Source organism: Hirundo rustica, chromosome 3, assembly GCF_015227805.2.
Source record: "Hirundo rustica isolate bHirRus1 chromosome 3, bHirRus1.pri.v3, whole genome shotgun sequence".
Lineage (NCBI taxonomy): Eukaryota > Metazoa > Chordata > Aves > Passeriformes > Hirundinidae > Hirundo > Hirundo rustica.
Window position 1 is genome coordinate 17,426,329 of NC_053452.1, and position 15,329 is coordinate 17,441,657.

The window sequence follows — 15,329 nt, forward strand, 5'->3', positions numbered from 1 at the left end:
ACTGCAGTAGAGTGGCTTATGTGCAGGGTAATCATGGGAGAGCTTCTACATTTTAAAAATATAAATTACTAAAAACCCCCAACTTACTAAAGATTGCACCATAAGACCAACCTATCCAACAGAAAACCATCCATTAAAGCATCTCTGATTAAGAAATGAAAAGGAATAAATAATAAAAACAGATGAAAACTTTCAGTTTGATTCTCACAGAAAGATAAACCTAATTATACTGTAAACTTCCTTTCCTAATTTTACTTCCCTTTGTTTTTGGCAAGCACTGTATCTCAAGGTAAAGATAGTTGCTGAGAAATCAGTCTCAAATGGCTAAGAAAACAGACTGAAAAATAAATAAAAATCTGCAATGTTTGTGAGATACCTCTAGACAGAAAGTCTATAAAGACGGACAAGTTTTGCTGTGATCTGCCCTGGATATAATGAATCCACAGGAAAGGGACTCTCTTCAGCCAAGGCAAAGAATATATATATATATATATATATTTATTTTTTTTTTGGGGGGGGGGTTATTTAGTCATTGGGTATGCATATTTAAGATTTGTGCATTTTGATGATTAATATCCTCACCTTGTAAAGGGGGAACAACTGTGCTTCTGCCACACCTGTGGCAGTCAGCTCCTGCAGTCTGCACAACAGACACCTTGCTTTGCTCCCCATTCACAGCATTCAGGAAGGGCACCAAGGTGGCCTGGGAAGATTTACAATCAAAGGCTTCCTGGCCTTTACTCAGCTCCGAGGATAACGCAAGCAAGCACCAAAGAGACTCCATATATAGCTGTAGAAATGCCAGAGCACCATTGGAGGAGCACAGCCCTTAAATGGCAGAACTATCTAGAAGATGAAAGCAAGTTGTTTCCTACAAAGTGAGTATTTCTTGCCAAAACATGTTGAATTCTATGCGGCCTTTCATTTTCAGGAGTTTTCACTGGAGAGGAGTCATCAAATTCTTAAAGCCAAAAGCCTCTATTTATAAAACTAAAGAAATGAGGGAAATTTGTCTTTAGGAGGCTTCGAAACATCAGTTCCACTTTCAGCTCTAGGCATTGGCAGGAAAGTAGGGAAATCTAATCTTCAGAAAATACAGTCAGCCTGCAATGTTCTTCCAGAAAAAGAAAACTGGTCCCTGGAGTCATTGCTTGCACCTCCTGGGTCAGGCCATGCCAGAGAGCATTCGGGTGCCTGGGATCACACAATGGGAGCAAGGAAAGTGTCTTCTCCTGCAGTAGAAGGCACAGAAATGGGTCTGGATCATTGCTTGGGCACACAGGGCCACACAGTTGCCATGTGTACCCCTCCTGTGGGGGGGAAAAAAAAAAAAAAAGGTTTTTAATGCAGAGCTGCCTCTGCTTATGCAAGATCTGGGCTCCTCCAGGCTGTAAATGGCTGGGAAAGGGCAGGAACTGCCACACGGCAGGACTGCTTCCAAAATTGCCTCTTGCCACATTTTTTTGGACCCATGTGATGGACTGAGGAGATATTTCAGGAAAAAAAAAAAATCTGCTTTATCCCAGCTGCGCAGTTGAGATGAGGAGAGCCTGGCAGCAGAGCTGATGGCCAGCCCCAAAGACATGCCAACCCTTAAGCAACTCCTGGAAAACAGCATTTTCCTCCAACTTATTGCTGGAGGAATAATTTGGGACAGTAGATAATTTGTCCATCTTACGTGCTTAGATGGAGAACATCTCCAGGTACAGCCAGAGCCGCAAGCCCCATGAAGAGAGGGGCAGCCCAACCACTGGGCTGAGGAAAGAACAGTCCAAGAGACAACAGAGAGCACACCCCGTCAAATGTACATAAATATCTAACGTGGGGCCGTCAAGGGGATGTCAAGCCAGGCTCTTCTCAGTGGTGCCAAGCAATAGACAAGAGGCAACGGGCAGAAACAGATGCGCACAAAATTTCACCTGAGTATGAGAAAAAACTTCTTTATTGTGCTGATGACCATACATGGAACGTATTGCCCAGAAAGGCTGCGGCTTGTCCGTCACTGGAGTATTCTGCAACCATCTTATCAAAATCCTGTACCATGTGTGCTCTGGGATGACCCTGTTTGAGCAGGGGTATGTTTGAGCAGGAGGTTGGATGAAATGACCCACTGTGGTCTCTTCCAACCGGACCCATTCTGTGATGGGCTGGAGACCCAGATGAGGCTCGCAGTGCTCGGGAACAGCCGGCTCCCTGTCAGATCGGCACGGTTCATTTCAGTGGACTTTCTTAAGTCTATTTCGAAGCGAGGCGAGAACCGAAATAAAATGGCGGCCGCGCTGAAAATCCCTCCAGCGGCCCCCAGGGGGCGCGGCGGGACCCGGCCCCTCCCCGCCGTCCAACATGGCGGCGCCCGGCGCGGCTTCACCCGCCGGGGAGAACGGGCGGCGCCTGCCAGGAACGGCCGGCTTCCGGCGCCCGCCCCTTTCCTGGAGGGCCGGGCCTCCGTGCCATGCCCACGCCGGGAGCCGGCGGCCTGAGGGGAGGCGGCGCCCGCCGGTGCCGCTGGGCCGGGGCTGCGCGGACGAGCCGCTCCTTCAGCCTCCCGCGGGGACTGCTTTCTGGCTGAAATCGCCGGCGCAGGTGGCGTGAGGGCGGGCGGCCCTCGCGGGTGGGCGCTGGAGCGGAGTGAGGCCCGCCCGGCCTGAGGGGGATGCGCGGGTAGCCCGCGCTCGCAGCCAGCCCAGCCCAGCCCCGGTGGTCGCCGCGGAGCTGGCGTCAGGAGGCCACAAGATGTTCAGCTGGCTGGGCACCGACGACCGTCGGCGAAAGGACCCGGAGGTGTTCCAGACCGTCAGCGACGGCCTGAAGAAGCTTTACAAGACCAAGCTGCTGCCGCTGGAAGAACATTACAAGTTCCACGAGTTCCACTCGCCCGCCCTGGAAGATGCCGACTTCGACAACAAGCCCATGGTGCTCCTCGTGGGGCAGTACTCCACTGGGAAGACCACCTTCATCAGGTAAAATCCAGCTGCCTGCACCCTCCACGCCCGGGCACTGGGGTGAGGCAGAACGTGTCTCCGCTACCTATGCCGTGCCTCGATCCCCTTTCTGTTACCCCCTTCGCGTACCCTCAGCAGCTTTTCATTGAAAAGTCACCTCTACTCAAACGCAGAGCATTCCTTCGCAAGCTCAGGGTGGTGTAAGATGTCCCATGAAACACCGACGTGGCAAAAAGTAGCCCAAGGCAGGGCTGAGGAGTGCAGGCAGGGCAGGAGTGTGGGGACGTGAGTCACTGGGGCCCTGGCCGTCCAAAGTGCAAAGGCTTTGGGAAACCTCGCGCTGGGCATTCCGTGCCTGCACTGCCCAGGTTGACCCTTGTGGTAGCCATTCTTTTCAATTTGCTGTAGCTTTTGAGTGGTGAGGCAGCTTTAAAGGGAGTGCTTCTGTTTGCCCTGATCACTGTTACACGCTTGCGTGTGTCTGTTTTTCTCTCCTGTCCCGGAGGCAATACTCAGAACCCACTTAGAGAAGCATGTGTGCCTGTGCACAGAGAGACCTGCCCCTCTTCAGGGCTCCAGAAGCAAAGCCCTGTTTTAACTGTGTCCTGCTCGGCCGAGATACTGGGAGCAGCAAGTTCCTTTCGAACTTATGTAAAGAGCAGCTGCAAGTAGCCCTTTCGTTTAGACGATGTGAAACTGTCGCAGAGAGGGTTAAACTTTTCCGGGCTGGACTTGATTGCAGGGATCTCTGTTCAGCCATGCTGCTAGTTCAACTTGCAGCAGCCTTTCCCTTGGGATCATAGCTGAAGCTGCGCTGTCCGTGTTTCCTATGTGATTCATAAGCTAAGCGTTAAATTCCAGCCTTTTTCTGGTGTGGCTGTGTTGAAATCTGTGGAATTGCCCCAGTGTAGATCTGGACGCAAGCCACAGGCAGCCAGCCCTTTGTTCTACCAGTATTTCTTGGTGAAGGAGGGAACTGCAGAGAGTAGAGAGAGGTGAATTGAATTGACTGAACCTCTAAAGGAATGACCTTGAGAAATGCAGGGGCTTTTTTTTTTTTTTTTTTTTTTAAATGTGCTGTAATATTCCTGCTGCTAAATTTCCTGGTCAGGAGCCAAGAACAGAATGCATTTCTGCCGCCTTGGCATGTACCTGGCAAACAAAGTTTAAGGATTAAATTTTCTCATGTGAGCAGATCAGGTGTGTGGTGAAGGGATGCAAAAGACCCAAAGAAGCTTTTTGCACACGTTTGCAAAGGGAGTTACTCTTCTGAAAAACAGAGAGGGTAGCTAGCACAACTGCCTGGTTCCACCCCAGATCTTTGTTCTGTGACTTGGTACCAAACCTTGTGTTTGTAAAGCTTTTTTTTGTCCTCTGGGTTACAGACACTCAGAGCCTGAACCCGAGGATTTGCTGAATTACTGATAAGGCTGTCTAACCAAAGCATCTCTTCCTAATTCTTTTCTCTGGGTTGCCAGCATCAGCTTTTCCCTGCAGTCTCACCTGCATGCTGTTAGCAGAGACTTCCCTGCCGTTGCCCCTCTTTGTTCAGTGAAGTCCTTTTTCTGTAAGCCTCAGCTTCTCTTGTTGGAAGTTTGGGTGCCTAGAGCATGTTCCAGGCAAAAGAAGACTGAGTCTTGGCTCATATGGCATGGCAGAAGCGGCCTCTTAGCTTGTCAGCAGGTGAATCTGAGCCTCTCTGACAACTGCTTTTTCACTCGTGCTTGTATCCTCTTCTCCCATTTTTCTTCAGGCACAGGGCTGGGATGAGCCTACACAGAGATAGATGATGACCAAGCAGAAGTGACCAGGAGCTCTGGGAGCTTCTACTTCACGGGAGTGCCAAATGGACCTTCCAGAAAGGCAGTCTTCTGTGTAAAGTAGTGTCTAAGAAGAGGTGAAAGTTGAGAACTTTGGTGGAACCCCAGGGTCTCCAATAGTAGGAGAAGTGTAAGACTCTGTTATTCCAGTGTGTTCCCAGTCAAAGGCCAGAAAACCTCGTGTTGCTCATGACAGGCTTCCAGCGTGAGCTTGCAGGCACTGCTCATTAAAGACCTGGGATAAGCACCAGATTAGCCTCCAGAGTTATTGTGGGAAGGCAAGTGGGAGCTAAAGCTGAGAGCTGGGAGGAGTTAAAGGGGGCTGGGGGGAGGAAGTGGGAGGGTTGACAACCATTATGTCTTAGCAGTAGAGTGGAGCAAGAAACAGCCTCTGGACATTCCGTCCACAGTCTTGTCAGGTGAGGGATTATTAGGGTTATCCTTATGTATCAGTTCTACTCTTAAATTGCATCCTGCTTGTACTGCCATGCAATTTAGGGAGATGACTTAATGCCACTAAACAATCATGTGGAATGAACTCAGTCCCAGTTTACCTGGATCCCATGACACCTTACCAAAAAAAAAAAAAATACCCTTAGTCACCTATCAAAGGAATGTCTGTCTTCCAAACCTATTTCCTTGTTTTGGGAATCTGAGGTGAAACCAGGAAGAAATGCAAGGCTCTGAAGCACCTAAGCTGCAGCATCTTGCAGTGAGGCTGCTCTCTTCTCAGGAGCTTATGGCAGAAAAAGGCAGTCAAGGTCAGCAGTGAGAAATATTCCTAGAGGCTGAGCTAGGGAAGAGAGGGGTGAGTTGTGTGGGTCAAAGCCAGTGAAGCGAGACCAGAGCATGGCTTGTTTTCAGTGGAGCCAGGCTGTTCCCTCTTCTACTTGCAGGGACACAGAACTGAGGCTTTCTGTGCTATGTGAAAGGTGTAGGTAGCATTGCTAATGCAGCTTTTCCATTCCTGTTTCCTACTGTATCATCTCTTTGTGCTCACTCCCCTTTCTCTCCTCAGCATACGTTTGACTGATGCTTTTCCACAAGGTTGGGGGCTGAAAGTCGGTGCTGGTTAGGGCAGGGCAACACCTCTGCCTGGGCATATCTGACTACCACTGCAGGATCTCACTGGAGTCTGCCTTTATAACGTTATTGCTTTTTATGTTTCCTGTAAGAGGGTGGGAGTACAGGACAGAACATTACTCTCCTAATTAACTTAGGTTGCTTGGTCATTTCTAAAATTAATCCTGGCTCAAGTCCAGTCATCCTGCTAATAAAATAAACAAGCCTGCCAGAGCTCTACTAACTGTCAACATAGCTTGCTTTTCTGGTGTAGCCACCCCTTCCTGCTACAGCTAATCGTTTACACGTCCTGGCCTCTCCACGCTGTCACAGGCTACCCGCAGAGCTCTGGTGTGACCTCCCCGTGCGGCCCTGAACCTTTTATCGGTGCCTGCATCGGGCAGTTGTCACCATTTCCTCCTGCTCTGCCCTTCTTCCCGTTGCTGCTCGGCATCACCTCTGCTGCCACGCTCAGCGGCATCCTGCAGGGCTCCCGCATGACTCATCACGGGCAGGCAGCCCCTTCCCCCACATCCTTCGGCACTGCTGCCCAGGGAGCCCGGCCTGTCCTTACCCATCTCCAAATCCACCTGGGAAAGGCAGCCCCAGGCTGGCCTGGCACCAATGCAGCTTTCCTGCCCTGGCCCTTCCCAGGAACACGCCTGAAACAGGCAAACAGGATGATGCTTCCAGCCACATACCGACTCCAGACACTTCTCTAAAAAGCACATTGGTCATAAAAAAACCTATTTCCCTCCTGCCTGGGGTGCTCCGCAGACTTCCCTAACCTGGCTGGAGGTCACTCTCCCAGGCCTTTGAAGGTGTTCAGCAGCTCAGCTTAAGGCATGCAGCACTGGCAGAGGAAATTGCTTGCTGCTGGTTGGTGTTTTCCACAGCTATTGTTTGCTTTTCTCTCCCAGAAACCCCCACAAATGTGACAACTGCATGTTGTCTAGCGTGGCTCTGGTAGCCAGGGCAGGCTGTGTCACTGCTGAGCAGGAGTGCCTTCCCCCCATCAGGCAGTGTCAATACAACCCCTTGTATTTGTCCTCTGCACAATGAGATTCTTGTGCAGCTGACACCCTGCTGCACAATGTACCCGAATCTCCCAGAGAGGCCTCTCTTAAAATAGATGCTGTGATAGGGGACAGTACAAATCTTCATCTCTCTGGCTTCCTACCACTTGTTGCACATAAGTCAATAACATTGGTGGGTAGCTACTTCTTTTGTGCTTTTGTTGGGGTTTTTTTGGGGGGCTAGGTTTTTTTAAGTCTTACCCAAGAAATAAACACAGAAATGCTTTGAAATGTTAGCTGAGTGGAGCTATGATAAAATTCTTTCAAGCAGGCTGTCTGGAGGAGTGTTGCTATTACACATAGGACTTTTGGTTAGATTTTCTGGGAAGCTTTATCTATAAATAACGAACAACTCCCCCCCTTAACTAAGATTTACTTTTGCTCAAAAGTTGTCATATTACACGTGCATTTCAAGCCTTTGAAAAAGAGACGAGGTGGTTGTTACAGCAAGGCTGCAACCTGACATTGGGAGTAAGGGGCCTTTCTAAAAAGCCCTCCTTCACTTGCTGTATTTGACCGTTGGTAACACTGCCTATTTCTTTTCTCTCTAGTGTTTGCATGGGGAAAATGCAAAGATTTATTTCTATGAATTCCCATCTGTGTAAAGCCACTGGCTTGACAGCAGTGTCCATCAGGAGCTAGTGTTTGAATTGCCATCTAGGAGGCACAAGCTTAGTTTCCCGAGTCTGACCAAGTGGCTTCTAACCTAGCAAATAGTTGTGCAGTGTAAAGAGCTTCCCAGGGAATTGAGCCAAGAGCATTCATGTGATAGTCTGCAGAGCCCTTGGTGAGAGAGAAGTTGCCCCTCCTTGTTCTCAGGTGCTTCAAGCAAGAGAGGAGTTACTGTCGCTGCCAGGAAGGTGTATTGTGATCGCCAGCCAGAGAGGCGGCACACACCAGCACTACCTGCAGTCTGTTTTTCTTAAGTAATGACCCACTTTCATAGGAAAGTTTGAGAAACCCCTACATAAGGTTAAGATAAATAGGATATATCCATCCTCATAGAGGAGGTCAGAGGTCTGCTCTCTTCCTGGGTTGTTTCAGTTCTTTTAGGAGCTGCTCAACAGCTGCTGTTGCATCTCAGAGTTCTACAGTAAAGAAGAGTCACTTGTGGTGGCCTTCTACTGGGCATGAGACTTGGAAATCACTTTGGACAAAAGAAACAAGAAAATACATGATAATACACCAGTAAAGGAGGTGTGGTCATCTCCTAAGGGAATTATGGATATCATTTGTGGAGGTATTCTTGTTGCAGTGAGTGTATACCAGATAAGTATCAGTGATTTGTCTTGGATATACATTTAGTAGTTTTACCTCTAGATCCAGCTGATTTGGCCTTGCCCATTGGGAAGACACATTTGCTGACATGGTATCAGTAAACAGCCTGCACAATTTTTTTGGTTTTTTTGTTCCTTACCTATGTTAAAATGACAGTGAAACCAGGAACCCCTAAAAAGTTATCACAAGCCCTCATGCCAAAGGTCCTATAGTCCCTCACACAGGGACTTCCCTCATTAAGACTCACCTGAGTGAACCAGTTCTGGTGCTTAGATATATCAGTCTCAATCATGAAAATAATGTCCAGTCCTTCTATTTCCTTTTCCACATGCCCATAATCTACTCTTAACATCCCAGCAATTCTGAAGTAATCTTTCTGCCTACTGAGCATTAGGTCAAAGCAATGGAAGAGGGAGTACCAGCTACCCTCTGACAACCAGCAACGCATTATTATACTAACTTCCATCGTCTGGTAGTCATTTTATTCTTCTTTGTAACTAGCCAGAGCTTATCGCTTGTCACCTCTGACACCATCCCATACTGAGAGCTAGACCAGTTCTAGCTGCCTTCTGCAAGCCACGTGGACATAATGGTCTTAGTTTTCAGCACAGCATCAGCAGGTGGTTTTCTACACCCACACACAAACGCAGTCCTGACCTCAGTGATGGCATTTGGCACCTTCACGAGCCAAAGGGAACTGTCCCATGCACACGCCATTGACCCACCCTGAATTTGGCAGGGTCAGTTAGGATATGCTGCCGGCGTCCTAGTCAAAGCCCTACAACCCCATGGGTGACTCTCTTTCCCTGAAATTTGCCAAACTACGTTCAGGAAATAATAAGGGATGCTGTAGTTACTGTGCTATCTAGCCTGATGTACAGCTTGGAATATACTCCCCCACCCATGTGCGTAGTGCTCAATATGCTTGAGCAGTTTGTAGTGCAGACCTGTGCCTGCATTTCAGAAGCACACAGAGACTGAGACTTCAGTCGAGTGCAGGGGAAGTTGGCATTTAAGCAGCTGTTTTGGACTGGGGGCTAAGCAGATTAGATGGATGAGTCTGCCGAAATGAGCAGCAGTGGAGCAATTGATACTGGCACCAAGAGCCAGTAGGGTTTCAGGATTAACTCTGTGGTTGCAGTGAACTGCTGTCTTTACTTTGCTGTGCTAAGTCTGCTCCAAATGTCTTGGGGATTGAAGTACTCAAAATGATGCAATGTGATGAGAATCTCTTCCTAGCAGCTATAATCATCTCAGTTTCTTAATCCACCTTAAATGAGCTTTCAATGTTGAGATCCTAAGTAGAAAAGCTACCAAAGCATTTATCAGACAATTCAGTGACAGTGCTAAAAATAGTCTCGGAAGGATCCATGCTCTTAAGCTTCATAATTGCCCTGCAATCTTCAGTACAACTCACTTGGGACTTAGCAGTTCATTGTCTCATGCCCACACCCTGTTTTTTCACTTACAGGTACCTGCTGGAGCAGGATTTCCCAGGGATGAGGATTGGACCAGAGCCTACAACTGACTCCTTTATAGCAGTTATGCAAGGAGATGTGGAAGGAATTGTTCCTGGAAACGCGTTGGTGGTGGATCCCAAAAAACCGTTCAGGAAACTTAACGCCTTTGGCAATGCCTTTTTGAACAGGTCAGTACTCAAGAACTCCCTTGGTCTGTGGAGTAAAGCTAGAATCTAACGAGCAGCACAGCAAGTAATGGAAAGGCATAAGGCACTTCTTCTCCTCCCATCCACATGGCTGATGCAAAGCCAGTCCAGTCCTACCGGATGCACCATCAGTCAGTTGCTGAAGGGTTGATAAATTCAATTGTGACAAACCTTCATTTTACTTGAACAAACAAAACAAAAATGACATCACAGCCTAAGCTTATCCTACAGGAGACTAGAGGTAGATATCTTCACTACATTTCTTGTCCCCTGCTTCAGTGTTTCTAGCTTCTTCCATTTGTAATCAAAACCAGGCTCTCTCCATTCCCGTGCCTTATACATACAACGTCAGGTGCAAATTGATGACTGCTCTAATGTGTTTCCTGTAAAAACGAGTAGCAGGGTGTTTAGACAGCAGCCCTGACATGAAGGATATAACCTTTCCATCCCCAAGACCCAGCCCAACCATAGGGCTTGCAGGAAGCCAGCAGCACACACCCATATCCTAGATGAGCACAAACTGTGCTGCAGAAGGCAGCAAAACTGACTACACCCATCACCGACGCCTTCCCTTAACATGGTGTGGGAGACGCTGGAAACATGGCAGCTGCTCAGCCAAACAGCCAGGAAAGCTGGGCTGGGCTCTGGCTCACGTTCAATCTTCCAGGCTTAGAGAATGACTGTCCAGAGGGAGCAGCATCTCCTACCAGCACTGACCACTGGAGTGCTGGTGTAGGCTGCAGAGAGGCAGGGGAGGGGCCTGCAGAGAGGCATCGGGAGAAACTTGCTGGCAGGAGAGGGACCTAGCTGGAGTCACAGCTGTGTGGAGAACCTCACAGTACCTCAGGGTGACAGGAAGCAGTATCTGATCACTGCACAGGAGCGTCATTCAAATATATCAACATGGTCCTGCACCAGAGAGACTTTGAGAAGTTCTTGTTGTTTCATAGGACCCAGAACATCTGCGCCTGACCAACAGTTAGGTCAGGTGACTGCCCACTCCCTACACCAGGGCAGAATGGTTATTTGCCCTAAGAGAATAACAGGCCTCTTGCCTGGGGCACAGAGACCGTGGATAAAGAGGACTTAATTCAGAACAGCTCAGCTGATAGCCAGGAACAGCCACAGCTGACTGACAGTTCACTGCAGAGAAGGAACATCAGGCCAGGCATCGGGGGCAAAAAAGCAAACACTTCTGAACTAGCCTGATAGATGTGTCTTGAATGCAATTTGCCCCTGATACAGCAAGGGATCTCTGCGTGCATTAACCCAGTTCACTGTATCATGCTGTGCTCTTGTTATGCTGCTTCTACTCTTCTTTTCCTGAAGAAAGAGTCAAGCCTGTGCAGGCAGCAGAGCAGAGGGGCACAGCTGTGATTCAGCAGCAGCATAAGTGCAGCCCTTCTAGCGATGCAGTGAGGTAGCCACAGCAGATAATGACACCCTTCTCTTGCTGACATGAAAAAAGAGGGGGTAATGATTTCTAAACTGACAGAGGAGACATGCTAAGGGAGACTGGCTCAGCTGTGTGTGCATCACATGCTGAAAATGCAGATGCTAATGCCCAGCTAATTAGGAAATTAAACACATGCAAGAGTTGACTCAGAAGGCCAGAAATTTAGCAGATGTAAGTCATGGTGCACCCACTAGACCAAATCAAGCCGCCTACACTTCTCCAGTGGGCTTGGTTTCTGGGCTAGGGACAAGCAGAGCTCTCTCTGCCTTGCACATACCTTGCTACTGGTATATATATGCCAAGGCCCTGACCTCAGCTAGGAGACTGTGAGCAAGAAATTTGCAGAAGGGAGCTAATCTGCAGGGGCCACACCTCTAAGCTGAGATAAGAGTGGCCATGGGGAAGTCTGCTTTGCCCACAGATGGTTAAAGACTTGACTGTGAGCATCAGTGGAAAGAAACAGAGCGGCATGAGGCAGTAGCATTCACACAGGCCAAGCTGGTCTTGGCTGAGAGGCGGCAGCCCACAGCACTGTGTGCTATGGGATGCAGAGCCTGCTGCTCCAGGAGTGAGCATCCACCCTTAGCTGGCACTCCCTCCCCAGCAGAGACTGGGATCTGCTGCTTTCCAGGAAGCAAGAGAAAACTGGTACAGGCAGGATTTGGCTGGGAGACATGCAAATTGTGCTGCTCAGAGCCTGTGTCCTCCCTCCCTTGATTGCCAGGAGATGGAGAACCTGCGCATACCTGGGAGATAGGGCTGAAATGAGGATGGCAGGTCTGCAGAATCCTGTCTCTTGTCTGCTCTTTCTGCCCCAGGTTGTTGCTGGGCATTGAGGAGAAGGGTTTGTTTTGCTTTCTCCAAATCTGCTGGCCAAACCCCACCTCTGGGAAGGTTCCACAGAGATGGGGAGTTGCACCTTGTTGTCAGGAGGACTTGTTTGGCACCAGCGCCTGGAGCAAAATCAGGAATCTCACCCATTACTTTTATATCACATTGACTAGGTTGCAAGAATTCCCCCATTCCCAAAGTCTTCTTTTGGGAAGCTAATGTGGATTCAGTCCTGGCAGGAGAGGTAGATAACATGTTGCTCCTTCAGCCCTATACTCTGCCAGTAGAGGTAGTGAAACTCTAGTTTGGCTCGCTGTTCCCTTCATATGGCCCCAAACATAATTAGCTTGAGCTCCCTGAGGTCCTGCACTTCTGCTGGGACTACAAGAGGGCAGCAGCCTTAACTTTGCCAAAAGAGCCAGAATGCACTCACTCATGCTGGCCTCTGACCTTATATCTGAAATCTCATGTGGAGTACTTTTCCTAGAGGAACTGGTGGAAAATCCCCCTGCCCCATTTAATATTACGGCACAAGGAATACTCAGGGCTGTAACAAGAGCAGACTTGGGTTGGCAGAACAAGGGAATAACATGACCTCACGAGCCTTTTGTTCTCTGCTGCTGTGCCTGGCACTCAACAGGATAATCAGGCCAGTCCCCCTCTTTGATATGAGGTATTACACATTCAGAAATGCTCCCTGTTTCCACCTGCCAAGCTGGGGATGTGGGAAGCTGTAATATGTGGTCTGAAATATCTGGCAGCTTAGGGGAGGAGACACTCTTTAACCCATGAGGATTCTCTCTTACCAGAATCTTTTTGGAGTCATAGTGGAGTAGAATGTAGGAGAGTAGAACAATTGGGTTGTGGCATGGCCTGGAGGAATTCAGAGGTGCAGGGGCTTCTGCTGTACCAGACACTCATCAGAGCGCTGCAGGACCCCATCTGCCTTGACTGCACTGAGTGCTCCTTGTGCCAGCCCCCATCCTCTGAGTTCTGCCTCCTCCCCCAGGAACATGCTTTTTGTGCCTGGATGTCACACCACCCTATTAAAATGCTTATGTACACACACTCTTGGAGCTGCATGGAATGCCATCCCAAAAAGGCTATCCATGAAATGCTACCAGGAGCTGTGGAAGCAGACAGGCTTTTACTGTCCTTTGCTGTTACTAGCAACTGAAATAGATGAGCTGCAGCCCACAAAGCACAAGTGACTCTTCTTAGGCAGTGATTTGCATAGATACAGGATGGGGAACAACTAGCTAAAGAGCAGTTACACATAAATGGAGCTGCAGAGGGGGGAGTAGTGAATTACAAAATGAATGTGAGTTAACAGTGTCATACTGCTGTTAAAAAAGCAAACATGTCACTGAGATGTATAAACAGGACTGTCAACTCTCAAGAGATAAGGAGCAATCCATCCACTCTGCTCACCACTAGCAGGGCGGTGGCTGGAGTTCTTCAGATTGTGGCATCATGCCTGAAGAAATATGTGGAGCAGTTTGAGAGGACCCAAAGGAAGGCTGTGATGGTCTTCAGGGATTTAGAAATGAGCTGGAAAGGCAGCTAGAGAGAACTGGAAGAGATAGGAAAAAGAAAAAACAACCACAACTGTTTTCTATAGAGGAAAGACTGAGGGGAGCAGGATGACAGTAGTGTACTTTGTGACAAGAGGGGAAAAATAAATATTTTTCCACATCTACTGTGTTCATGACTGGGGAGCATGATAGCATGTGAAATTTAGATTAGACATTAAAAAAGAGGATTTACTGTAAAGGTTATTAAGAAATGGAGTTAGACTCACAGCAAATGTTGGTGAGTCTGCATTGTTATGGATTTGAAGAACATTTAGGCAAATAACCTGATTGATCTTGCCTTGAGGCTGGAGGATAGACTGAGCAGCCTCTTCAGATCTTGTGTTGCCTATGCTTTACTACTCCCATGGTGCACACTTTTTCTCTGTTTAATACCAGATTTGAAAGAAAACAAGTCCTACAGAACTGCTAATTTTTTTTTTAAAGTAAGTTATTTCAGTTCACTTGAGTTCAGGACTCTACAGGGGAATGTTTAACCAAAGAAAAACAAATACCACTTCTTGTTAAAATCTAAACAGCACATAAATGAAGACCCAATTTTTTTCATAATTCACAATTTGGGGGCCCATAAAAAAAAACTGTCCTAGGTCATGACTGAGACCCATGTTCCAGAGGCAGCAAAATAGAGAAAAGTGCTTAGTTCTAGTTTCTTCCTCATTTCTTGAAGTAACAGTAGCTCCAAGCTCCAACCAAAAACTTGAGAGATCAGAGTCTGGCTTGTCCCATGCTGCCTCTGATGTGCAGCACATCATGACTATGTTTTGCTTTTTTTTTTTTTTTTTAATATAACACATTTATTTTCCACACAGGTTCGTCTGTGCCCAGCTACCTAATCCTGTATTAGAAAGCATCAGTGTCATTGATACGCCAGGAATCCTTTCTGGAGAAAAGCAGAGAATTAGCAGAGGTAAGTCCCAAGTTCAGTTCTCTTCTAAATGACAGTAATGAAAACCAAAGGAGCTCTATGTGATTTTCACTTCAAACTAGACAAGCTGTGGATAAAAGCACTGGTGGGAGCCTCTCAGAGCTACAGCATGACTTTGCAAATGGACACCAAAGGGACATGATAAATCTCCTGCAGAGAATTTAAATGTTTTCAGGGAAGGTTGCTGACAAGATCAGCAATACCTGTGTCACAGTCCAGTATTTCCCCAAGGAGGAGATTTCTATCAGAGTCAAATAATACCTGTCTGCTTTGCAGAAACAATTGCTTTCAGTGGCTTACTGATGATCCATAGCCAGGGTCCCACTGTAATCAACCTAGTTTCTTGTACTGGCCAGGCTTCCTAAATCTAGTGCAGGACTGGATTTGGTTTAAGCACCATTGTCACTCAAGTTCCTCATTGCAGTGGGGAATCTGCCTGTGGATACTAAATCATAAAATCCTAGAGTAGAATTTGGGTTTGAAGGGACGTTAAAAATCCTCTGGTTTCAACCCCCTGCCATAGATAGGGGCATCTTCCACTAGACGAGGTTGCTCAAAGCCCCATCCAACCTGGCCTTAAACACTTGCAGGGATGGGGCATCCCCAGCTTCTCGGGGCAAGCTGTGCCAGTGCCTCACCACCCTCACTGTAAAGAATTTCTCCTCAATATCCAATATAAGC

At 47.9% G+C, this 15,329-nt stretch overlaps 1 protein-coding gene across 1 annotated transcript in view; it reads left to right on the forward strand.

The window, feature by feature from the left end:
• Positions 1-2,442: 2,442 nt before the first annotated feature.
• Positions 2,443-15,329, forward strand: part of EHD3 (EH domain containing 3) — a 29,925-nt gene continuing 17,038 nt past the window's right edge. The window contains exons 1-3 of the mRNA XM_040058299.2: positions 2,443-2,960; positions 9,650-9,826; positions 14,533-14,630. Of these exons, the coding sequence (XP_039914233.1) occupies positions 2,734-2,960; positions 9,650-9,826; positions 14,533-14,630 (502 nt within the window). The 5' untranslated portion in view covers positions 2,443-2,733. The remainder of the gene's footprint in view (positions 2,961-9,649; positions 9,827-14,532; positions 14,631-15,329) is intronic.